The sequence below is a fragment of the Tribolium castaneum genome, chromosome 1 (assembly GCF_031307605.1).
Source record: "Tribolium castaneum strain GA2 chromosome 1, icTriCast1.1, whole genome shotgun sequence".
In the NCBI taxonomy this organism is placed as follows: Eukaryota; Metazoa; Arthropoda; class Insecta; order Coleoptera; family Tenebrionidae; genus Tribolium; species Tribolium castaneum.
The window spans coordinates 30,953,602-30,979,347 of NC_087394.1; the positions used below are offsets into that span (position 1 = coordinate 30,953,602).

General features: G+C 34.6%; 3 protein-coding genes across 6 annotated transcripts; 1 reads left to right on the top strand and 2 right to left on the bottom strand.

Moving 5' to 3' along the window:
* Positions 1–5,230: 5,230 nt before the first annotated feature.
* On the bottom strand, positions 5,231–13,258 carry LOC103312328 (uncharacterized). 2 transcript variants are annotated; one of them, XM_008192693.3, is made up of 3 exons: positions 13,123–13,258; positions 6,878–6,933; positions 5,231–6,758 (listed from the first exon to the last, which is right to left on the bottom strand). In XM_008192693.3, exons 1-3 carry the CDS (start codon positions 13,177–13,179, stop codon positions 5,486–5,488), a joined length of 1,386 nt encoding a protein of 461 aa, XP_008190915.1. In that variant the 5' UTR covers positions 13,180–13,258; the 3' UTR covers positions 5,231–5,485. The 2 variants fall into 2 exon arrangements, with proteins under 2 accessions (XP_008190915.1, XP_008190914.1); XM_008192692.3 differs by lacking the exon at positions 13,123–13,258 and adding an exon at positions 10,243–10,474.
* Positions 13,259–21,447: 8,189 nt separating this feature from the next.
* LOC662076 (uncharacterized protein) lies at positions 21,448–23,831 on the top strand. 2 transcript variants are annotated; one of them, XM_008192690.3, is made up of 8 exons: positions 21,449–21,737; positions 21,788–21,841; positions 21,890–22,200; positions 22,257–22,671; positions 22,721–22,885; positions 22,963–23,281; positions 23,327–23,472; positions 23,573–23,831. In XM_008192690.3, exons 1-8 carry the CDS (start codon positions 21,657–21,659, stop codon positions 23,681–23,683), a joined length of 1,602 nt encoding a protein of 533 aa, XP_008190912.1. In that variant the 5' UTR covers positions 21,449–21,656; the 3' UTR covers positions 23,684–23,831. The 2 variants fall into 2 exon arrangements, with proteins under 2 accessions (XP_064214664.1, XP_008190912.1); XM_064358594.1 differs by having other exon boundaries at positions 21,448–21,737; positions 22,963–23,472.
* On the bottom strand, positions 23,572–25,267 carry Dci (Dodecenoyl-CoA delta-isomerase). Of its 2 annotated transcripts, XM_064358615.1 has the most exons (3): positions 25,068–25,267; positions 24,924–25,008; positions 23,572–24,861 (listed from the first exon to the last, which is right to left on the bottom strand). In XM_064358615.1, exon 3 carries the CDS (start codon positions 24,675–24,677, stop codon positions 23,910–23,912), a length of 768 nt encoding a protein of 255 aa, XP_064214685.1. In that variant the 5' UTR covers positions 24,678–24,861; positions 24,924–25,008; positions 25,068–25,267; the 3' UTR covers positions 23,572–23,909. The 2 variants fall into 2 exon arrangements, with proteins under 2 accessions (XP_064214685.1, XP_064214682.1); XM_064358612.1 differs by having other exon boundaries at positions 24,924–25,267.
* Positions 25,268–25,746: the final 479 nt, after the last annotated feature.

The window sequence follows — 25,746 nt, forward strand, 5'->3', positions numbered from 1 at the left end:
ATCCGAGGCATAATTGTGAATAGAGTAGAAATTGCAGTCCTTTCAACTTTGCAAATAGCCTCAGTGTTTAAAATAATGTTTCGGACGCGGTGTTGAAAAATACAACGCTGATAGAATTTTGGTGGATGCGCCGGGTCAACCTAACTAGCCCTGTTTCTATTCGGAACGAGAACAATTACTATTATGTGACGAGGTTAGACCGTTCGGAAACAGTGCTGTAATAGAACAGAGCGAAGATCAGAGAAAGGTTTCCGAGGGGATTACTGTATTGGTCTGTTGGCTGTACAACTTTGCCTGCAAAACTGGTATCAGTAGCGTGTCGTCCCACTTCAGATACGGATAATCCTACGTTAGTTTTGCCTTGCTAATCGTCGTTGCGAGATAACAGAAGCAGACAAATAATGCGTTCTCCGCTAGTTGTTATTCTACCGGGGAGCGACGCCTTCTCGCCGACTACGTAAGAGACAGCCATTCGGTGATATTTACGGCGCAAAATAAGGACAAGAAATAACTAACTACTATTAAACTATCCGGCGATTTTTACTTTATGTTTAGATATAACTTATATCTATTACGTTTTAGCAAGCGAATCGAAGCCTAATTTGTACCGATGGTTCATCTAATTTGGAACATGACTTGATGTGACACATCAATAACGCTGTTTCGCAAACATATTATTATGAAGCCATGCCATGTAACAGTCACTAATTATGATGGCCAGCTATAAGCGCTTAGTAACATTTACTTTCGGTAATGTAGCAACTTAAAACAATAAATTATTACAGGTAGCAAACTATTTCGTGTAAAGAGTAAAATTATTGTAACCGTCAAATACGGTCTGTTTAAATTTTTTCATGCATTAGGTGAAAAACTCAGCAATGGCATTTAGCTAGTGTGCAAAGTGCGCTAAAGTTGCGGCAGAAAACGTTTAAATTTCGATTTATTTGTTATTGTAACCTCCACTGCCTTACATTTCATAAAGGCCAATTCACGTGCAGATACGCTTTCATATTTTAAATAAAATAGCGCTGTTATATGGCAATAAAAATGCACAGTACACAGTTTTATCAAGCATCTCAACACCATACATTTGTAGGAGGAACAGCGAGTAAATACAGCAGTGTACAAACAGGACATGTTAGACAAGTAAACTGCTCAATTTAGTTAAACCCTAATTCTGTTTTTTTAACTATACTAAGCCATTTGAAGTCAAAGGACTCTTCGTTATAGCGCGACTCTAATAATGCTGATAGCATGCAGTTACATCGCCATGCATAAATTTAAAAAGATAAAACTCAACATTTCCTAGCTTTCCCGGGGGCTTGCCTTGATCGAGTCGGAATGGAGTTAAAAGCAGTCTCATTTTTATTCTATATTATCATAATATGACGTTTATGACCATACGAGTTCCTTACATTTGATTTTAAAGACATCCGAGTACCTAATTATTGTCGAGATAACTTAGACGCACCAGTAGACCGAAACCGTTCTTACCAAATATTCAAATTACTAAAATCAGTTTTCAGTAAGTTTGCGATCAAACTGCACTTTGAACATGCCATAGAATTGAATAAATTTACAATCAGATTGAACACTTTATTAGAGCTAGACTTTTTGGCAACCAGCCATTCAAGCATTTTTCAATGGACATCACCCTCCGAACATGTTTCAAAATTACGCCGCCAAAAAATTTGTTGTCAGGCTTTAAAATTGTAATCAAAAAGCGATAAATTAATGCGGAATATAATATTGATTTTCTTATCACTTACAGTTGAATTATTTGTCGGTGCAGTGCTTCACTTTAGCGCAAACCAACCGTTTATAGTTTATGTACTCCACAAATTATAATCAAGTTACTTTAGTAGAGATTTTTTAGGTCATTTTAAACACTCTGTATAATTTGAATTAAATCGAAAGTCAAGTTAATAGTTTTTGTTTAATTGGTACTTTTGCTTTATTGGCGAGGAAATTAATTTCCAAGTATTGACGTTTCTGGGTGAAGCCAGGGATGACTAAACTCCTTTAGTTACACTAGCCCTCGGAAGTTGCAAGGTCTGGTCCTGCGACAGCAGGAATGTTCCAACAATTTGTAAATAAGGCAAAGCTGTCACCACAGTTCCAGCAGTGTTCCTATATCCCTCGCAAACCTCCGATATTTCGTTTGCACAAATGATTCCAAGAGCCGTTGAGCGTTTTTACTTTGTTACTTGGATCAAATTTGTGGAACGGTTCTCCCGTTGGTTCTTAAATTAGCTGTAATCTTGTTTAAGTGTTTTACATCCACAAAACTTAATACCTTAGTAACAGTTAGCATGAGCATTTTCCCTAAGTTTATCTCTCGGAGTAACTTGTAGAATTCAAAGGGATTTGCAGTGATATTTATTTGAGTTGTTCACTAACATTCATCCATTAGGCGGTCGATTTCGGTCGAACATATTGCCTTTTTCGCAAACTTTAGTGTAAAGCAGGAACTTGGCCGTTGAACGAGTATTTACAAGTGCGCAATTTAGGGTCACTTTGTTTGTTTGCCAGCGAAAAAATTCTTAACTCGGTTTAGGTTTGCAAACAAGTTAAATTGCTTTGATAACAATTTGACTTATTCTCGCGAATGTTTTTGCGCTGAAACGAACGCAGCATCCGGAAAATACAACTTAATTTACAATAACACAAATTCCATTTAGGTAAATTACATATATTTTGACGGCGCTACTTAATCTGGGTAAACCCCACGCTTACCGCATCTCGCTTCTAATGTGCTGCGACCCCGAACATAATGATATGCAAATGACGATGCTCCTTTAGGCTCAGAAATGTTTTCTCGTTTAAATTCTTATTAGATATGCAATTCCTAACTCGTAGACACATTATATGTAAAATGCATTTGACACTCTTATTACCACAAAGCATTACAACCACAAAAGCTCCCTGCTTAAAAAGCTCCACCAACTTACATCCGAACATCAGTATAATACTGTGGCCACATCCTCTCTTTAATGTAAAAACGTATTATTAAAAGAGATAACTGAGTTTTTGATGAAGAGTTTTTCATAGAAATAGGTCAATTTGTTATTTTTGTAGCATTTCTGAAAAATAATTAAAATGCGAAGACCGAAACATGCTAAAAACTGCAGTTTGTGCGCAGATAGCGCCAATTATCCCAACTGGAGCCGTTTAAATCGCGAGAATCGAATGAAATTCGGCATTGTGTAATCTAGCAATGAACGAGGCCATGTTTTGGCGATTCACTTTGCCCTCGCCAATCTTTTGTGAATTTTGGATACCAAATGTAACATTTAAATGCATTGGTCGTTCAACTAGCGGCAGCTGTCGGAATTAGCACGCTGACTGCTCCTGAGGAATTAGGATGCCAATCGCAAATATCTTCATATCTTTGTTTCACTCTTTTATTTGTCTGGAAGCTTGCACAACTCGCTTATTATCCCGACCGTTTTTATTCGGCGCTTGTTGAGTAAAAAATAAATAATGCCACTATTGTGGGTGCCATAATTTCTGGTGTAATTTCTTTTTTGTTCGTCTGATCTTAAAAACGAATTCAATTTGGGGAAAATATATCATTTTCAAGTCAAGCAGGGCTGCAAACGCCCCTGCAATCCAATCATTCAGACAGTCAGCCATTTTAAAATAATTGCTTTTCCTCGCTCACATTAGCTCTTTATTGCTCCATTAGTATCAACTGATTAAACTTTAACACACCAGACCACACCATCACTTCACCTTACCTACCTTGCACCCCAACAACATTATCTAATTCCCTACTTTGGATAGGTGAAACAGAGTCATGAAGTTTGCTTAAATTAACTGCGATAGAGAGAATCTGAGGCGAAAAAGAAGCTGCAAAAACCCTGTGTACATACGAATTCAGCCAACATTATTTAAAGAATAAATAAAATAGATTTATGCTGGACGCGAGTTGCATCGCACAAAGCGACCAGAGAGTTATGATTTGGACGATGTTGGACAGTTCCCGTTATATGAATCGTTTTTGTGCATAGCTCTAACTTTATTTCGTAATAACTAACATGTAATAGAGAAATATACGAAATATTGCTGGAGAAAATTGCATTATCTTCTTGTTTGTGTTTTAAGATTTAAGGACATTTTCATTTATCCCCAACTCGCTGAACAAATATTAAATAAAATTTCAACTGAAGATTATTTTGTTTTAATTAATTTTACCAAAATTTATTCCGGACGCGGTAATTAAACAGCAAAGCGGCCTAAAATATTTTATCGAATTACCTCCTATACATAATTATTGCAGCTCAATGGGCACCCCTTTAAGTCTTAAGGGATTTATTACTGTCGATCAGATTACACCCTTGCGAGGATAACAGCAACCACAGCGCGTCATCGATTTTTTGCATTCGGGTTATTATATTCGGCCCTTAATTTTCGATTTCCAACATTCTGTTATTCTCATCAAATTTTGAGACTTAATTACATTACGATGGAATCTACATAGCTTTTGAATTTAAAGATCTCTAAACGAGAAAGTTACCAATAATTCAGAATGGTATTTTTCATTAAATTATAATTATACCATTTTTTATGGAAGGACCAAAACTAAAGATCGTAATTTTGAACCCCATTCAATATTTTTTGCCTGTTCTACTTAAATCTTAATTATCAGAGTAAAGTTTCAGCAACAAACATGCTTAGATGCCTAAAACCTTCAATTTTAAATAAACACCAAACTTTTACTTTGTTTGAAGTGAAGTAATTGTAAAAAACTAGAAAGATTCTGGAAGAAAAAAATTGAAAATATTCTTTAATTAAATTCTAATCTACTCAAAGAATCAAGTATTTTTAATGAAAATTATTGGGTCCCAGAGCCGCTTTGAATGAATAAATTAATGTGCGGCCAATCTGCTTGTTTAAAAACATAAGCACCTAATTCGCCCCTTAAGCCTTAAATAAACATTTTGATCGAGCTATTTTTTGTGCTCCCTCTTTAAGTGGCAACCCTTATTGCCGTAATTTTGTCCTTTTTCAAGCTTGCGTTCACCTGAATGACGCAACGCTATCTCTCCATTTTCCATAACTTGTATATCTCGCATCTCCACTCGTTCCTGAAGGTTCGCTTTAAAGTGTGTCACCCGAGAACAACCCCTCACATTCAAGACAGGTGTTTGAGACATAATCCAGTAGTGCCGGCACTCAAGTACAATTGAGATATTTTTTCAAGCTTCAGCGCAAACAAAGAAATAAATTTCTAGGAACCACGTCAATATTTAATTGAAATAAATAAATAGGTACAACAAATGACACAAATATTGGTCTGCCGAAATTTTGCAAAACAGTGGAGCGAACAAAATCATCACAAAATCACAACCTAACAATTGTATAATTCTGTACGTGTGATATTTTAAATACAAAAATAAAATCAATAATTTCGGATCACAAGAATTTACGTAGGAGCGCAGTCTATTAAAAATGACATCACCAGCACTAAACCCGCTCTGTCTCACGTCTTGACCATTTCCATATTACCCGATTTAGAATGCTGCAGGTCCCTATTAGTGTACAACTTCTCGTTATTGAGAAAATCCTCCACTGAATCGATCTTTTTTTGGAGGTCACTGTTCGGAATAATTAGAGAATTATTCATCGGTTCTTCACTTCTTTTGTCCTGCTTCTGTTTATCTTTTATGCTAAATTCTTCCAGAATTTTCATCAAACTAGAGTGCTCAACTTGTCCGTTCTCTTCAGTCGGTAGTTTATCAGCAGAAATGTGAGTAGTTTCTTCCTTACGTTCGGGCGAAGGTGGAGGAGTTGGACTGACACCTCTGTCGCAATTTGACACTTGAGACCTTCGCTCCACTGCCGATTCTGACGCCTCTCTGGTGATTTTTTTCAAGAGGGATTCGGACCTCCGAGCTGGGGCTTTCGGCTGTTCAATGTCTATGTCTTTAACGACTAAACTTTCAACATCCGAAAGAACGTCTTTGCTGGTTCTTGAGCCATTTTGTCTCGGCAAACTTGTGTCTTTGGGATTGTAATGCTCGATAATCCTGAGATCCCAGTCTTCCAAACCCCCAAAAGAATCGTCACTCTCTATATCAATGGGGACTTTCCTTATTTTCAGTTTCTCCAAAAGCTGTTGCGGCAACAACGACCCGAAACTCCTACAGCGGGTCATACACGTCTCCAGCTTCCCTGTGGACGCTGTCGTTGTCAACTTCTTGGACTCGGTGGGAAGCGACACTAGAGAATTGTTAAGGGACTTGTCCTTATCACCATCGTCAAACGTGGCAACTGATAGTTTCAACTCATTGTAATTTGGCAACGACACAACTGACAAATTCTTCCTCCGTTTGGCTTGTTTCAGTTCGTTTTCCATATTTTTCTTATCCTTGTTCGCTTCGTTCGTTTTGTGCACGTGGTTGCGGTTGTGGATGGCACAGTCGTGGTCGTCCAAAGGGCAAGTGTGCTTGACGGTTTTCTTAACACAGAGAGGTTCCTCCACTGGTTTTTTCGACTGGAACGCCTGCAAACCATTTTTGGCCACGGCTTCGATCTTTTCCCTCAAACCCTTCTTGTGTTTTCTTGGTGGGGGCGTCGGAGTGCTGCTGTTGTTGTCGAAAATGAAAGACAGTTTAGGGTTGCGCAGATGAATTGCTTCGTCTTTTTCCGGGACTTCCAGGGCAACGTCTGTCCAATCGGAGGATTTGGACAGGAGCTGGGCTTGAGTTTTGTTTTCTTTTTTGATTGATGGGTCATTCGGATGCGTTTTGCATCTGAAAAATGAGGGTAATGTGAGAAAAAAGTGGATAATTAACGCAGAGTATGACTTGAACGGTTCAGCTCTACATGTTATGCCAGTGAGTTGATAAAGTTTATCAGATAATGAGCGTACCTATTGACCTGTTTCTGGTTCAAGTGTGAATCCGACTTCCACGAATTCGGGCGTAGCTGTAACAATGAAAGACGTTTTAATATTTGCTTTGCACAATTATAAATTTAGCAGCAAATGAGGGCATTTTCCTGCATAAATATGGTGTTTTCACTTATTGTTCCGTTGTAATAAGCGAGGACGTATAACTAGACACTAGCTTGTTAAGCGGAAAGAGGATACTGGGTGACTTTTTGCAAAAAGTAGGTAGACGAGAATTAATCTCGCAGTGTGAAACTTAAATAATTGAAGCAAAAGTTTCGTCGTCGTTAAATTTACTTGTAATAGTGAAAAACATGCCTACGCTCGTCGTTTCAAAGATTGTACTTTATCTTACGGCATTTATATTTATGCAAATTCGCCATTTAGCATTCGTTGAACTTTTTTCGTGTAATTATATTCATTGTTCCGTTCCATAAACGGAAGCCGCCCATTTTGGTATAGTTGCAAACAAATAAGCGCTTTATCTGTACCTACAGCGGCCCCTTCCATTAAATACAGAATAACAAAGTTTTCAAAGTAATATTCCGCGAGATTTATAAACGAAAACGTGTGCGGAATCTTTCAGCATATTGCAATTTTTAGATCTTAAGCATGTGGGGAGTGTTAAAGCGATGCGAAAATAAACCGACACAATGACGAAAATTTTATTGAAAAATAGTTGCGTGAAAATGCAATTCAACGATTGCGAAGCCGGAACAATACCAACAATTCGAACCATAACTGATTTCTCTGGGAATTTAATTTTAACAGTGTCATTATTTGTTAAGATTTTCCTATTATTGCTTTCATCGGTTTTAATGGAATTCGGATTTCATTTGAATATTCAAGTGAGAAATTTTTGTAATTATAAAACACGTTTCCACTGATCACCATACTTGAGGTGCATAACAATTAAAAGAAAGGTCTAATGTCTTGGAAAATTACCCTTTAGTTCTACTACGAAACAACAGTATAAAATCACAATTCTCCAGCAGATTTCTTCTCATTTTGTCTTATAACCTAATTACGGTTTTTATTAAACCAAACCACAAAAAGAGTTCTCTCCCCTTCACTTTATATAGAAACGTGGTATTCAAATGCAACCAAAACCACACCCAAGTTGATCTCAATCGTTTATAATTACTCTTTCTAACATTTTCCAAATTTATCCGAAATAAATTGGTGTTTTTAAATTTAATTCAGTAATTAAACGTCTACGCTGACTAACAAAAACTACAAAAGAAATCGTTACGTTTAATAAATCAATTTAACAAAGAAGGAAAAAGAAATTTAGTGCTTCTGGCAATTAGTTAATCCAATATGATCTTCCATTTCCTGTTTACACCTTAATTGTTAGAGATGGTTGGAAAGCTATGATTTAGAAATTTGAAATACTTTACATACACTTTTGAACAAATGTCCAAAGATTTAATAACCTTTTTATAATAGAAAAAGTTTTGCTCGAGACTCACAATCCACAAACCCTTTAAAATTGATTTTAGCAAAGTTCCAAATATTCAAAGAAATGAAATTTTCAAAGTTGAAGTCAATTTGATGAAAGTAAAACTACCCATACGAGAGAATAAAAGGTGGTTTGTAGCTTGTTGTTCGAGATATACAGGATGTCCCACCTAAAACACTTTTTTTAATTTTTTTGTTCGGTCTAAAAAATAATGAAGAATAAAACAAAAATCAATCGTATTTAATAGTTGTTACTTTAGTTTTTTTTTGATACTTCTTTACAAGTGCATTAATTAAGAGGACACACAAACCTGTAAAAAAATTAAAAAAATAACATCTTACCAAATTAATGTTAAAATAGTTGGAAATTTGAGTGGCTTTAAGGATCTTAAACAAAAATAAAATAGTAAATAAACGACAGTAGTACTAACACTTCAGACACTCTGAATAGAATTTATTATGTAAAACTTCACTAGGTTTTTCCAATTGGCAATAATATTCAACCAAAGGTTAATAGTCAAAACTATGTGATATTAAAACTATTTAGCAATGATTTATGTGGTTATTGTCATGGAGAGCCGACATACGTATGATTTTTTAAATTGAAAATACAATTTCAAATTTATATAACATGTAGGTGTTATGACTCAAAATAAAAAAAAACAATATTAATTATAAACTTTGTAATTATTACAACAGAAGAGATAAAAATAAAAGCAGATAAAATAAAACTCCTGTTATTCATTTGTAGATAAGTAAATAGAGGTGGTTTTTATTTTTAATGATGTCGTTCATTGTTGTTCTATGTCATCTTAAAAATAATTAGATCTTGAGCGTTATCCGGACGACGGTAATTCGTTGCGTGTCTCTTTTAGTAAACAATGAGCGGTACATGCGGTTTCGATAACAATTCTTCTAATCACCCGTTGAATAATTGTATAATGTAATTATGCGCGGAGTCACGGTGTTGTGCTCTCTGATGTAATACAACGAATTTAGAATCGTTTGATTGTTTACTCAGAAAATCCAACCTCATATTTCACATAATTTCTGTTTAAATGCAACTGAAAATACACAACATTTGCATTTTCATTCACATGTTAGAGCGTCCAACACAAAATAGAGCTTGAGCTGAATGCGACAGAAATGTAAAATTTCTCCGCAACTCCTGAAAATATAATACAAAGTGGAATTTTAAGATGCAGAAAATACTTTCATTTTACCAAACATGTAAATAAATATAAAAGTTCTAAACTGTAATTTTGAATGAAACGAGAAAGTAAAATTATACATCGTCTACAACGTCTTATCTGCTGTCTGCACTTCACTTCGTGAATGTCATAATCAGAGGACTATTGTTCAAGGAACTACAGTTAAAACCAAAAATTATATCTCGTATAATCAGGAAAGTAAAGATACAGAACGAAATTAATGTCATTATGTGAAAAGTGATTTCCCCAAATTATCCACCTTTGTTAGGTGAAATAATTAATTAACGGAAGTTGCGGTAATATATAATAAGGGGCACTTAATTAGCTGCTGCGGAATATATTACGCCTGAACTAGAAAAACGCATTTACATTTTATGAACCACGGCTAAATTTAAACCATAAACAAAAAATATATTTTTAACCATCTTACACTCTGATGAAAATATCAAGTACGGCTTCTTTGAATTTTATTCGCTGTGACTAATAATCAAGGTTGAAGGTAAATAATTAAAATTTACGTAAGTCTACGTGTCAAGAGTAATTTCAGCCTTGGAACGAAACGAAAATTAATGACATGATAACATGGAAAAGTGTAAACTCAAAAATTCCAACGCTAGTTTATTTAAAAAATAAAAGAATTCGTTAACTGCGTCTTAAACAACCATCGTGACTCACATGTAATCTATTAATGATCCTATCGAAAGGTGTTGGCGATTTGGGATTATCCGGAACATCCGATTTCTTTTTACAAAGCTTGTTGCCCATAGCTTTCGAACGTAGAATAAAAGCACTTAAAGACAACAAAAGCACAATCGGTTAAGAGAACTGTACAAAACACTTGCGTTCCTGAAAGTCTCGACTAAACTACTCCGAGCACTGCAGGCAGATGTTGGGGGCCCTGTCGCGACCTTACCTAAGCTGTTGTGTTTAACTTTCCTCTCTTGCAGGTAAGGTTAACTCGTTCACATGTGCTCTCCTACTACCCGACTGTTATTTCTTCAATTAAATTATCTACGGCTTGTTTGTGCATTTCACGAACGGATTTTTAACTGTTGCGGGATTAACGCACCGGAACTGAGCCAACCGGAAATTTTGGCCATCTGACGCCACACAATGGTGTCACGAAATTTTGACAATTTTTATTTATTGCAATGTTTACGGTGTCAATAAAATCAGCGAAACGCCTTGAAAAATACCAAGTCAATGTCATTTTGAGCCCCAGGCTGTGTGTTATGCTCCGACTGCTAATATTTACCGAAAAGTTAACTTTCAATGATCAATGAAATTGAGGTAATGTGTAGAATAAACACAGTGTGCCCTGTGTCGTAAATTTTTCTTCTTGGCACAATAATATTTACGTTTTCTACTTTTAAACAATTAATTTTAAGATTACCACACTTACGAGCTTCCTCACATTTTGACTAATTAAATATTGTCGTTCTTAATTCCAACAGACAATTGAAGTAATTCTGTTGTTTACCATTTTGCAATGACCAAATGCGGTGAGAGGTGCGGAAATTTTCGCCATGTGTTTATCGTTTAATCTTGGAACAATTTCCAAGTTATTCTAATTAATGGGATGGTGTTTTCTCTGAAAAAACCAGCAGAAGAAATGGTCAACAAACCATTTACAACAGGTTTCTCCGCCTTTAAAATACTTTCATTTATTGTCGCCGTTACAAAATTCACCTGCAAACACATCACGTTTAAAAATTAGCATGGCTTCATCTATACGTGCGCCCAACTAGGTCATAACAATTTAATGCCGTATGAATCATGTTTTGGTTACATAGCCAAGAACAACGACGAAGACTAAGTCTTTAAAAATTGCGATATGGTTTATTTTTGAGCTCGAGTCAACAATGAAAAAACCCGAGCAATTATTTTTGAAGTTGATGCAGTCTATTTGTTGGGTGTTTGTAGGTGAATTAGTACGCCGGATTTTCCCGAAGTTTCTTTTTTCAGGCCCATTTTTTGCTTACTGGATCATTTGCATTGTCATTGTATGGATAACAAACGTAAACATTTCCCATCCCAACATATCAAGACTAGGAAGAACAACAAGATGTTATAAACGCAAAATGTTTATTTAATGTAATGTATTTTTAATGCACAAGTTCATCATGAATTAATTAAGAAATAAAAAGGTCGAGTGAAGTTTATAGAAAGGCTTGTGCTTGGAAATGTACTGTTAGATATTATGAATATTGAACAGTGACTATTATCCGTACCCACTATTAAATAATTACATTGTTAACTGAAAGTGCAAAAATTCAGACGATTAATTTGATTAACAACCGATTTTACTGCCAATATTTCAATTAAAAATGATCGCGAATTCTCCTCAAATGACCAAATTTTCCCTTCTTAAGAACATGCGGTAAATTTTATTTTTGGTACAAATGTGGGAAATACATAACAGAAATAATACGTACGGCAGTAAAATGGAATGAATCCCTAACGACCCATTCAATTTAAGCCTCTACGTAAACGTAACTGTAATAAATAAAAACCTGCAGTCACATGAATTTGATACTTAAGTTATTATGCCGTAATTACTAGCATCTGCAATTATTACTTTCATTTTCCGCACTCAAAATGCACTCGCTTAATAAGCTCTTTCAATAACAGAATTTAAAGAATTTGATTTACTAATGAATCAAGTGAAATGTCAACTTATATTCCATTCTTGTACTAAATACCACCTGGCAATTTTTAAACAAACAGTTTTAGTCAAACGTGACAAAGTAGAAAGAGAATTGAATACGTTTAGATATCCTAAAGAGAAACATCAGGACTTTTTTTCAGAACTTTCAAAACTGAGATGCAATTTTTTTTGGAAATATCTAAAAAAGTAGAAAGGTAGAAAGAAACCTGATGTTCTGACGAATTATTAATGCAGCCATTTCTGATCGAATTGGATTAGAAACGTGTACAGTATACAGATAAAAAGTATTACGACTTCCAGTTATAGAAAAAAAACTCTGGTTTCCCTTCAGTGCGAATAAATCTTTCGCCTTTTACTAAAGTTATAGAAAAAGTACAATGTACACCTCGGATTGTAAATCATTTATGCGTTGCCAATTCTGGCACTTACGCGATATACATTGTTACTGGTATGTTTAGATAAGAATACTGCAAGTAATCAGCATAAATTGCCGTCAGAAAGAACAGTTTTTAAAACAGATAAATCGTTTCTCATAAAAAATGAGACAAGTGTGAGACATGCCATTAAAAGGGCTGTGGTTTAATAGAGTATTCAATCGTATTTAATTACAACACTTTTACTCATATTACAACGTGAACGAAAAGTGAAAAATTTACAAATTTCTTTGCCGGCATGTAATTACCTATTTATACTTGCATGAGAAATACTTTATAATGACAATTGCATTGCTAACAGGCAAGATTAAAGTAGAGATTATTGGCATAAATTTATATGCAAATTTTGTAAACGGAAAACGTTACTAGAACGTATCATACATAACACAACACCTCAGTAATGAAATTAGCTCACTTATAATTAGTGTTTTTGCTTGGAAGAAACGCACTTACGTGAAAAAAATCATACCACCTAGAGGGTTTTGCTTTATTTTCTTCCACTTCACTCATTTTTCCGCCAGTGTTTACACAGAAAATAGTTACATGTAGACAACTTGGCTCACTTACAACATCTACTAAACTGTGTATCCTTGTATTTAAAAGCAATACTTTACGTCATAAGTCCATCTAAATAAAGGTGATTTCATCGAAATTCCTCGCGAAAAATGGAGATGTCCCGATATTTAATCATAAAGTTTGGAGTAAATAACGATCTGTGCAGCTTCCAGTTAATTAGCTTGCTTATTTTAAATGTATTATGTTGTTCCTGAATTTAGGAAGTGGATGTTTTTATTACTGCCTTAAACGCGAAATTCCTTCCACCTACTTCCGACTAACTTTGAGAAATGTTTAACTTAATTTAATCCCGTCCAAGATTTTGCACGAATTACTAGCATTATTCTACGAGCATATCACACAGTTTTTACTTTGGTATCGAAGAATGCAATAAAATTAACGCAATGCAAGGAAAACGCAGATAACGCTGGGAAAAGCGTAATGAATTGCTTTATTCCATTCAATATTGCATAATTTATGCAAATGCATGTGTGCCATAATATTAAGCATAAAGAGTGGAATACAGATGAGCCTTGTGTCGAGAAGACTAAGAAATTACTTTGCTTTTATAATTTACAAGGAAATGAAAAGAACGAAATGATTTAACCTTTCACGTTTCACCCCGACTTTTTGCTGTTGCATAATAAACCCGCCTGCACTGGACCAAGTTGTGCTAAATGCATCTTACAGTAAATTTCTCCTTAATCTCATTAAAATTTAATAACAATAATTGTAGTATTTAACACGATTATGTAGTTTTGCTTCAGAGGAAACTTGGTTCATGAAATAGATTAGTTGATCAAATCGGACAACAACTTGACGCAATCTCCATCAATTTAGATGGTCGTACTAGAGTGTCTTTGTAAACCTTGAGTAGTGTGTTGGATTATGTTTCTCGGATCGAGTTGCTCTTTCAATCTACGAAATGTGGGAGGAAACACCCACCGTATTTATCCCAACAGTTCATTGCCTTTAATTTTTTATTTCAAAGAAGCGGTTTAAGGTTTTCGTGAAGACTGAAACGGAATAAAAGGATAATCTGTTCAGTCGTCTGCTTTTAAATACAATTCTTAAATATATCGATAAAGTAATTATAATTAGATACATCTATCCAAAATTTATCAAAACTTCCACGTTTCACGCAGTCAGTTTATAAATTATTAATGTTCAATACATCTATTCCTTTAAGTCTTAATACTTCCTCAACAAGCGCCTCCTCATGCATGAACGAAGAAGATTTATTCTTATTACTGATTCGTTAAATGTCGCTCATAACAGCAACTAATACGAATAACTGTTATTTCTCCAGAAGCTACTTCATGACTCTTATTACTTATTACAATGATTGTTCTTTTTGTAAGGAAAAAAGTTGAATGAACGGTTGCAGAAAATTTCTGTTATTTATTATATTATTATTACGCCAGAGAAATGGCTTATACGTTCAAAAAATATTTTTTGTTTACCATTTTTTGTTCTATTAATATAAGACCATTATCTTGTGACTGCTTTCCGCTGCTTAATGATTGATAGTGTTCATAAAATGTTTCAGACTTCTCTGAGCTTCTTACTAAATCCTTTTTCCCTAAATCGTAGTTTTTATTATTTCTAAGAGCATGACTTTCGAGATAAAAACTTTAATTAATTTTATATTTTTTATTGTAAAAATTCTCAATCCCCTATTCCTGATTCGATTTTTACAGCGAAAGCTCAGCAGGAACGTATGCAAGAGCCATCTATTTTTCAGTAGAAAAACATGTAGTCTGTTCATAGAAGATGATTCTTAATTAATTTATTTGTGATGTAAGTGGAGTTGTATTTAGGCATTTAGCTGTTCGCAAGATTATTTAATTCATGAAAATTAAACCAAAGTTACAGCCTACAACCTAAGAGATCAGGCAACACATTTTACACCTTATACGTACTACTGCGTGTCTATAAAAGCCTTGCAAGTCAAGAAATTTTTCCAAAATAAAAACAATGTTTTACTAAAATATTTTATTCTTCAACACTGTCAAAATTTACGGTTTTTCTCCTGTGTAAGGAAGTTTTGACAACTGTTTGGCATTTCTCAGTACGAAACGTCAGATTATTTTTAACAAATTTAAAGCAATTTTAAGCCTTGCTGAGTCTATTTCGAAGAATAAAATGTTGTATTCAACTCGTTTTTGTGTAAATCGGTTCATTTATTTCGCCTCGTGGATGATAAACCACTCGTTTTCACTCGTGGTTTAAAAATCCACTCGTGAAATAAAGCGTCCGATTTACACTCAAACTCATTAAATAAATAACTATTAATAAACATTATGAATATTAAAATACTCGTACAGTATTTTAATTTAATACACAATAAACGAATGCATTTGCTATTGAAATCAAACTTTGGAAATAAAGGATAGTACAGGACAATAGGTACTAATTATGCTAATCTTCTTTATAACAAATATAACAATATTAAGTGATGAAAATTAAATAAAATATCCTAAGAAATAATTGCTAGAGCTTACTCACAAATTTTAATTTTATCGCAAAATTTAATTTCGAAACATTAATTCGGAGCAATAAAACAACATAAAGTTAAAATTGCTTTGGACAAGCCCGAGCTTAGCCCTTGTTTGTTCTCCTACCCAGCAATGACATTAATTCCCAAAACTAAGAATTTTAATTTTAACTTGCAACAATTTTCTTTGAACTTCTGTTCAGTCGTAAAGTTTGCGTAAAAAACTCTTTCTTTGCTGCTTGAAATAAAGACATGAAACGTTGAAAAATGGAGCAATTTACCTGATTTGTGTATAATGGTTAGGGGAAATTTTGAATTATTGACAAAAGCGCTAAATTACCGGAACAATAGACTTGTTTATGGGAGTGATAAATTTTTATTGCTCTTTTACCGAATTGGCATCCTTTTGTCGAGTGCGGTAATTGGAGGAGGGACGATAAAACCCTTCTGTGGGGACGGCCAGGGGTGTCTCATGCCCTAGTACTTACTATTTTTATAAAATGTTGAAACTGTTGTAATATTTGAACGGTTAAAAATAAATTTCAGTTAAATTATTTGTATTTAAAATTTACACTAAAGGATGGGGGCAATAGTGAGGTAGTTTAACAGAAAGTATTGCTATAACACTAACCCATATCTAACGGCTTTTATTCGATCAGACAGAAAAGTTGAGTAAAATTAAATTACAGGCATCTAACTGTAACGTTTACAATAAGTACAATAACACAACAAGAAAACTGTTCATTATTTGCATTACTAAGCACAAACACTGCTAAAAATAATTAGCTTTTTGTACTCTAAAGTCAAACAACAATTTTATTAGGTTTTAGTTGTAACAAAGTATAGGTTTTTCGGTTCCAAATAATTCTTTGATGAAATGTAACTAAAAACTAAAGGTAACCATAAATACGATAATACATAACTTAACTAATTACATAATTAAATTAAATGTAAAGGCACCTAAAAGGAACATTTTTTTCTGTACAATTATTACCTATAAATTATTTATAAACTTTATAAGCTAAACAAATCTACTAAAAAAAACAATAACACTTATAACTATACACGTTTGTAACTTGCTGTCTTGCTGATAGTTTTGTCACCATAAATGTAGTTTAATGTTTATTTATTTAAGTTCCTAAAAATACGTATTTTTTTTACAAAAGCACAAAGGTAAGGACAACATTAATTCACATTATTTTATGTTTGAGACTAGCTTTTATCAAAGTCATTTCAAATTAGCGTAATTTTTTAATTAAAACAGGATTATGAGGATAGATTACCGTAGTTAGCACTAAATTGTGGACGTGTTAATTAGAGTATTGAACAATAAATTACAAAAGTATGTAACAAATATTACTCTTATAAAACTATTAAAGAAGGCAATTAAACAGTTCAAGTAAAGAACAAGCACAACAGTTCTGTAATTGCAAATTGCATTAATAAATATTTGTTAAAAATGTGTAAAGCGTTCAACCGAAATAATTTTGTTCGAACGTTACATTGCTAGCTTTTGCAATTTTCGATTTCCTCCGTTTCGCCTTAATTTTCGGCGGACACAATTCAAACCCCTGAGGAATACAGTTTTTGACAAGAAGTGTGGCAGTGGCCCTATTATTACTTTTCACTTTTGTTACTGTGATGGTCGTGGTTTGATAAGTCCTTCGTCTCGTGTAATGCGGAAGAATCGTCTCCAACTGATCCAACCTATCTTCAATCAGCATATCTTTAACTTCTTCCGGCGATAACTGCGGCGTGTTCTCTTGCTTCATAAAGGGCCTCGGTTCTTCGCTTCCTTGCAAATACATCCCTAAGCCGTCCTCCAGACTGAACGGCCCCCGATGTGCCTTCATTTGTCTGTCCTTCACAAATAACTGCTTCGTGACCAAATGCTCAATGTTGTTGGCTTGCGGATTTTTGGACTTGCACAAGGACTTCTTGCCACTGATTTTCACACACACGGGGTTCCGGTACACGTATTCCGTCACCACATTTATCACCTTGGTGGGAACCACTGGGGATGGTTGGATGGGGACGTTGTTAACGTAAGGGAGCGCCAAAGACGGTAGTTGGTCCATATAATTGAGCGGATTGAATAATTTGTTGCAATCATCGCGCAAATTAGCTCGCGTGTTTGAAGCAAACGCGGTAACAATCAGCAATAGAGTCGGTAGCATTTTTGCGATCGGATGGGTCGCTCGACATTTGTGCTGTAACTGATTGGAGAGTAAGCACCGCAACTTCTTTATAACTTTTCCAAGTAGACCACCAGATGCAAATTATAAAATGCTACAGACACGATTATTGTTACTTGCCGACACGCCGCGATCAGAATGCCTCTTGTAGTTTTTTATCCATACTAACTATCTTCAATTATATCAACTCGCAAAATTGGTGGAACAAGGAAACATAAATTGTCTCGAAGGAGGAAATTGAATGAGAAATAGGTTGCAACTTGTCAAACAATAATAAAAACGATCTTGCACGCCGTTTCAACGATTACAATTATAACAAGGACGTGTGAAAATCATTTTTTCAAGAAAAGTATGGAAAAGAGAAAATACGTATACTGACAATTTCGCATTTTCTTTCGCGTAATGAATAAGAATTAGTACATCATTAACCCACTTGAGACTAAAACTGACTTATTTTAAAGATTGTTGTACCTACATACATGTATACGTTATTATCAGAATTTTTTACTGATAATGGAAAGTATGGAAAGTTGAAACCATTGTAATTTAACAATAAGCTCACGATGTTCAAATAATTACTCTTATTTTGTTATTATACAAATGGAAATTAAAGTTACAGTTTAGTTCTGCTTATGCTAATGAGGATTATAATACGTACTGCGTTTGTGTTTTCACACTATCTACTTTTTTATCAAGTAATAATAGCTAAGTCCAAGTACTCGGAAAATGTTTTAGTTTTTAAACAGACAAAATAAACTCTCACAGTCTCTCAGTTCAAATAGCTATTTTTTGCACATTTACCACATGTTACTACTTATAGATTTCTATTACAAATTACATACTTGAATAATAACGTCAATCTGTGAAAATCTATTTTAGAAAAAATCAGTTACAATTCTTGTTGTGAAAGAAAATCCTGGATATTTCAGCTTTTCCACATCTATAACGATAAATAAACGCAACAATTTACTCGTAAAATAAGTGCCCCATTTAAAAGTGCACCAAGGTGAGGAGATATGTGTTGTCATTAATTTTATTTGGATATGGTAACACTTAAATACCGGCAGTGATAAAAACAGTTATTTTCCAAATGTGCCTAAAATATTTCAGAGGGGGGTGGGAAAATCTATGTTGCTACGTAAATATAAAAGACGAGTTGATGAGCTAGAAATGACTGTCACAAGCTAATTATGTAATTTAGCTTTCTGTGCAGTAACATTTTATTGCTACATGTAGTAAATTTTATAGATAAAAAATGCTTTTACACCAACACTTAAATTGTGGAAGAAACAAGTCTAGTGTTTTACTACTGTTTTAATCACTAGCCTACAATCCTACAAAGCAACAAATTTATTATATCGACATAAAGTCGGAATGTCTATACTACTTGTTGGAGAAAACAATACGGTACAGCAATTACATTTTTATGCGCATCCTGGAAAGGTGGGAAAAATTGAGAAAGTACTTAAAATGTTAGTTAGATTCTAATTATTAGAGCCTCTTTTTGGAACACATTTTTTAAACCAGCTATAAGGAGTTATAAATTTTATTAAAAAAAATATTGTGACAATGAAGCGCTGCTCTATATTTATTGGTAAAAAATAAGAAGATAGTGTGCCGAAATATTACTTTAAGTCGAGGTAAGTATAAATAAGACAAGTCAATTAACTTTCGATTTTTTATATCATTTCACGAAAAATCAAACACATCTTTATTACTAACTAATGGTTTATTTAGAGTTTTCTGATAGTTTGTGTACAATTTGTGGTTATCGTTTTGTACCTGTAGACACATAATCAACCATATTTGGGTGACAAGTTTTGAAATTTTGATGTATTTTCCTCTACCTGCAGACATGTCACTTGGCGATACGAAAATTCTTTAGATAACAAAGCAGACATCACTTAAACAAAGATTATAAGTAGGGGTCCAATGCTAAAACCACCCATTAGTTGGTGGTATTTGTTACAATTCATTCCTCTTGCTATTTTTTTAAACATGCTCAAGTTATTATTAGTAAATTTTTTCCTACTTCATTTTCTGAGTGGTTTGTCTAATGCGCGAAATGTGGGTGAAAATGGACGTTTATTTGGATACACTTATACAACCACTGTTGTTAAATCTAACGTGGTCACCTCGTTAGTCCCGTCCTCGTGTGTGCAAGTCGAAGCCACGTTACCACCCTGTAGAAGTGTCCGTTTTTTGAGATTACCTAAACTGCCCTCAATAACGTAAGTGTACCACATAAACATATTTTTTTATTTTCAGATTTGTTCCAGGTTTAATTATCCACCAAGCCAAAGTGTGATAAGCAACATAAGTGACCCAGAAGTGAAAAAAACACCCATAGGATGGGGCGAGTATTTCGGCCTTTATGCACCAACTGTAACAGTGACAAGAACAGACCTCCACATTACCACCGTCGAGGACCCTTCGGTCGTGGTTACGTACGCCGTGAAAGGATGTAAACCTTTAAAATTGCCCCTAGACTTGAACCGATGCCCCCAGGAAGAACCACCATTTTCGATAGAAGAAATTTTAGCAACGTCAACCGTTGCGTTGCCACAAACTGAGACATTTTTGCCGACTAAAACTACGACAGTGGTGAATCCCTCCAGTTCGGTGGTTTATGACAATTTTCCTGACGAAACCCACTTCCAAGACAATGTGAACTTGCTTGAGCCCTCTGGTCAGGAGCAGCTCGAAAATGGACCAGCTCAAGCGACTCAAGCCTTACGTAAATTACAGTAAATTGCAAAAACCCGAAGACAAAAAGCTTATATTACGTTATAGCTAGGCATTGATCAAACAAAATACAGTATTTTTGCATTCACTGTAGGTAAATTAATAATAATTAATAGGTAAGTAAAATCAAACTGTGTGGACCGTTTTATTATTATTGTATGGCGCTTGTGTGTTAACATACAAAACTACAATGTATTAAAGAGGACAATAATCTTTTATTATTTTATATCAATACCATTAAATTGGTCACCTTTATATGTGTTGGTACGAGTATTTCATATGATACTGTGTGTACATAATGCAATATCATAGCAAATAAATATTATTTGATACATGTTTTAATTGTTTTTAAACCATTTTCCTTAACTTCCTTCTAACAGCCCTAAAATTACATAGGTACCTGTTTACAAAAGTACAATATCTAATATCTAAGTTGATAAATTAATGCAAATCTATTTCAGCGAAGTTGAAACAAAATAATTTTTATAAATCAAAAAACGTTAGAATAACAGGTAACCGTTTTATTAATTGGCACAGTCGGTAGGGTTTGCTAAAGTTGTGAGCCCCGACATTTTTCTAATTCGAGCAGATTCTAAGAAAAAGACATGGAAAATAAAATTGGTTGCAAAAATAATTTTCGTCGACAATACAACCACATTCTTCCAAGTAAAAATAATTACCCAAAAAGGATATAACTAATTAAATAATAATTAATCAAACAGTGGAACATTTTTATGGTTTTCCGCCACAGGCCCCTCTGATAAAGTTGACGAGCCGCCCCTGTTTCTGCTGTCAATTGTAAATTGTGACGTCAGACGTTACATTTACAAACAATTTTTTAAAGGTGTAAAATGAAATGTAAATACTTTTGATATAGTGGAATCCGTCGTTAAACGTACATTAAGTGTTAGAACTTGCCATATTCATTATTAAATAGAAAATTAGCACCTTCTTGCAACTTTCACCACGAAACCTAACCATAAAATTATCGCAAAATGTCAACACTAAAAACAGTTTGGAATTGCATGTTTGGGCCAAGATTAATCAAAATATACGGAAACGAGGGCCCTGTCGAGGTGAGGTTCCATTTTCTTTCAAGTTTTTTGCTCAAAAATTCTATTTGTAGAAGTTCTATCAACCTCACAGTTTCGAAAAATGGGGCGATCAAGTGATACATTCTGTGAGTATTTTCCGCCTTACAATTCTAGTTTGAGTTTTACGTTTGCAGTTGTACGTTATTTGGAAAATCGGAGTGTACACGTCCCCGTTCTTAGTAGGGATACTATACCAGCGAGGCTATTTGACTGTTGAGGGTTTGGGGCCATTCACAAAATTAGTTACTAGTATAAGTGTTATTCTGATAGTTTCTTACTGTTGCAAAGGTTTGGGTAGGTTCAGTAACCCAACTTACTTGAACTTTTTGTCAACACTGGAAGCAGCTAGGAAGGAATTGACCCCTGAAACAAAACACCAGCTCTCTTTGTATGATTTTGAATTTCACAGCTGGCCTGTAGAGTTTGATATGCGTACTGTGAGAAAGTAAGTCATGTAAAACTAAAAATTTAACTCGAACTAAATAAATAATTAAATTTCAGGGACACCACAAAGACATTCATTAATAAACCAATTCTTCACCAAAACGTATTACAATATCTCACGCAAATACCTTTCCGAATTATCGCTTATGTCGCAATTCACACTTTCGGTATTAGATTAATATACCCAGGCTCCATTGGGATCATTCAAATGATACTGGAGCAGAGCCTTCTTCAAGGCAGGTCTAGGCTGATTGAACACAACCAAGGAGAACGATTCAAAGTGCGCACTTGTGACAACAACGACATTGATACTATGTTCATAGACAGACGCAAGAGTACCCAAAATGGCAATACTTTGGTCATTTGTTCCGAAGGCAATGCAGGCTTTTACGAAATTGGCATTATGATAACAGCTATAGAAGCAGGCTACTCAACGCTTGGATGGAACCATCCAGGCTTTGGCGGTAGTACTGTAAGCAACTCCCAACGTTACAAACCCATATTTCACGCAAAATCCATAGGGCAAGCCATTCCCAACACAAGAACAAAATGCAGTTGACGCTGTACTACAATTCGCCATTTATAAACTAGGTTTTAAGCCTGAAAATATCATACTGTTTGGGTGGAGCATTGGGGGCTACTCAACGTCGTGGGCGGCCATGAATTATCCTGATGTGAGAGGAGTGGTAAGACTAGCTTTTTAGCCCAAGGCTACAGTGGTATAAAGAGACAAGTTACATTATTTAAGTTTGTTATTGTGTAGATTGTTGATGCTACTTTCGATGATATTCTTCCACTGGCCATAAATCACATGCCATCTTGGTGGGAATCCATCGTCAAGCTAGCTATTAGAGAATACGTAAACTTGAACGTCTTTGAACAGCTTGCGAAATATCCAGGCCCTGTTCTTATCATTAGGCGAACGGAAGATGAAGTTATCTGTCTAAGAGAAAACGAATTGTCTTCAAATCGCGGAAACGACTTATTAATCAAATTGTTACGTGTGAGATATCCCTACATTTTTGAAGACAGGCAAATCGATGTATTGAAACAATATCTATCTGTCGCCTTCGCTTCTCAAGGTAATTTCTACAAAATTGAAACACTGATTCAAGCATTTCTTGTAGACTTGTTTTTGAAAAAATATAACGTGAACGAAAATGTATGCAATTCACTTTTGCAAACTTACATTTCCGAGTATTCGAAATCTTTCCCCATGAAAATTGGGGAGGAGTTCCAGGATCAAGACAAGAACCAGATGGCGCTCTTTTTGGTGAGTAGGGAAATGTTAGTTTTTCATCAAAGTGACGTGTGTGAATTTAATTTTAAAGTAATAGGCTATTTTACTTAGTTGAAAGCATTGCTGTTTACAGGCAAGGAAATACATGAAAGATTTCAAAGCCACACATTGCACTAATCTACCGGCTGAGATGTTTCAACCACCTTGGGACGTCAACGTTGAGTCTGATTTTGTTTTCACTTAAAATGTGAAGGAATTGGTGATAAGAGGTTTTAAAATGTCCTTGGTATTTGTAAGATTTTATGAAAATATTTTGGTGTAATATGAAATAAATATGTAAAAATGTGACGGTTCTAGTTAAGTTTTGTTAGTAAATTATTTTTAATAGTTCATTGTCTAGTTTTTTTCCATGTTAAACAAATTTATTTCTTTTATCCCCAACAGTTTTATTAACAAGTTATGTGTAAAAACTACAATTTACTTTTCCGAGACATAAATTTCATAATGCCCTCGGAAAACTCCTCCGAGCCAAAACATTCAACCAACTGATCCAACTCCCTTTCGTTACATTCACACAGCACGTTTCTGTAATTATTAAGAATCAACTTTTTGGTGATTTTGACTCCATTCACTGATAATTCCTTCCCAAGCGTCATCAGTTTGTGTGCAAACTGGTCCAGTTGTTCATGCGGAATGACTTCAGCAACAAATCCAAACTGATACGCTTCCTGCGCCGTCATTTTCTTCCCCAGAAAGAGCATCTCCGAGGCCTTGCTCCGACCCAAGATATTCGGGAAGTTGTAGCTTGAGCATCCCTCGGCACACAGTCCTATCCGAAGGAAGGGTGTCTCAAAAGTTGCCCTTTCGGACGCGTACACGATATCGCACAAGGCTGCAGTTGTGACTGCAATGCCAATTGCAGGACCATTGACTAGAGCGATTAACAGTTTGGGGTAAATGATGAAGGCGTTAATCATGGCTTTCAGCTCGTCTACCCCTCTGGTATCGCCGCCCCCGAACTTGCTCATGGCGCTTTTAATGTCGAAACCGCTGCTGTAATATTCCCCTGTGCCCGTGATGATGGTCACCACCACGTTGTCGTTTTGGGCGTCTTCAGTTAATGTGTTGGTGATTGTTGTGTAGACGTTTGAGTCAAATGCGTTTTTTGTTTTGGGCCGGTTGATGCGGATCACCCGGACTCCGTCCTTAAGGGTGAGGATTATTTCCCTTGAAGACATTTCCAATCTTGGATGCCACCCGACACAAGCGTAAACACCACTTTGAAATTTATCTCAGAGTTCACAACAGTGCTGAATCATTAATCACCAATTTATTATTACAATGCAGTTTTTTATTATTAGAATAATTAATAATTCCAAAGTCCTCTGGTTTTTAGCAAAACAGCTACTTTTATGTGCGTAACTGCAAAAGGTACAAAATTAATAATAGACAAATGTAGATAATCAATATAATAGATGATGTACCTGTTTTATAGTAGTTTTTTGTTTTTACAGTCTAATTATTTATTATTTATCGAAAAAGATACATAACCTCCAAACAATTCTAAAACTAATATAAAATAAGTTATGGAAATTGCAGATGTGATAATAACTGGTTTCGAAACCCACCTATGAAATCCTAACAATTTCTGGTGTTAAATGGATCCTTAAAAATAAAATTTGTTAAATTATAAAAATTAATGTTAATATTTTTGTCTTTGGCACTTAAAAGAATTATACATTATGGTATTGTATGTCCTTATCCTATTACTAATCTAATGGACAAATATTTTACAAGACGAACGAGCCAAAGCCTCAATTGTTTAAAGGGAAAAGTCACGACAAATTTATTTAACATGAGTAATAATTATTTTCCTTATCAGTTCATAGTTATGTTATTAACGTCAATAGAATAATCAAAAGTAAATAAGAGACAAAGCTTAAGTCAACCACCACTGTGATTTGTGATTTTCATTTGCATTTATTATAAAAGTAAACTAATTAATAAAAAATCTGAGGACGTTAAAAATGATACTTGGAATACAGGGAAAAGTAACAATAAAATCGGCTAAATAAAAACATTTTATTTTAATGGTACAATAATTTTATGCACAATTTCTTCTGCAAACGATTCAGCATTAATTTGTAAATTCAAATATTTCGTAAGGGGAATGTAAAATAATAAAATACTGCACAAAATATAAATAATAAATATAAAACTTATAAATACGACTTGATCCACTGTTTAAAAGCTGATAATTTGTTGTAAACAGAGCAATTACGAGCGCACATTTACGAAATATGGCTC

What these genes read in the sequence shown, in the direction of transcription:
- LOC103312328 (XM_008192692.3), bottom strand. Translation starts at nt 10,332, where the DNA reads ATGGGCAACAAGCTTTGTAAAAAGAAATCGGATGTTCCGGATAATCCC. An exon ending in GGATCATTAATAGATTACAT is followed by an intron (nt 6,934 to 10,242) that starts GTGAGTCACGAT and finishes TCATTGTTACAG; the next exon opens with CTACGCCCGAATTCGTGGAA. An exon ending in AACCAGAAACAGGTCAATAG is followed by an intron (nt 6,759 to 6,877) that starts GTACGCTCATTA and finishes CTCATTTTTCAG; the next exon opens with ATGCAAAACGCATCCGAATG.
- LOC662076 (XM_064358594.1), top strand. Translation starts at nt 21,657, where the DNA reads ATGTCAACACTAAAAACAGTTTGGAATTGCATGTTTGGGCCAAGATTA. An exon ending in GCGATCAAGTGATACATTCT is followed by an intron (nt 21,842 to 21,889) that starts GTGAGTATTTTC and finishes TTACGTTTGCAG; the next exon opens with TTGTACGTTATTTGGAAAAT. An exon ending in ATCCTGATGTGAGAGGAGTG is followed by an intron (nt 22,886 to 22,962) that starts GTAAGACTAGCT and finishes GTTATTGTGTAG; the next exon opens with ATTGTTGATGCTACTTTCGA.
- Dci (XM_064358615.1), bottom strand. Translation starts at nt 24,677, where the DNA reads ATGTCTTCAAGGGAAATAATCCTCACCCTTAAGGACGGAGTCCGGGTG.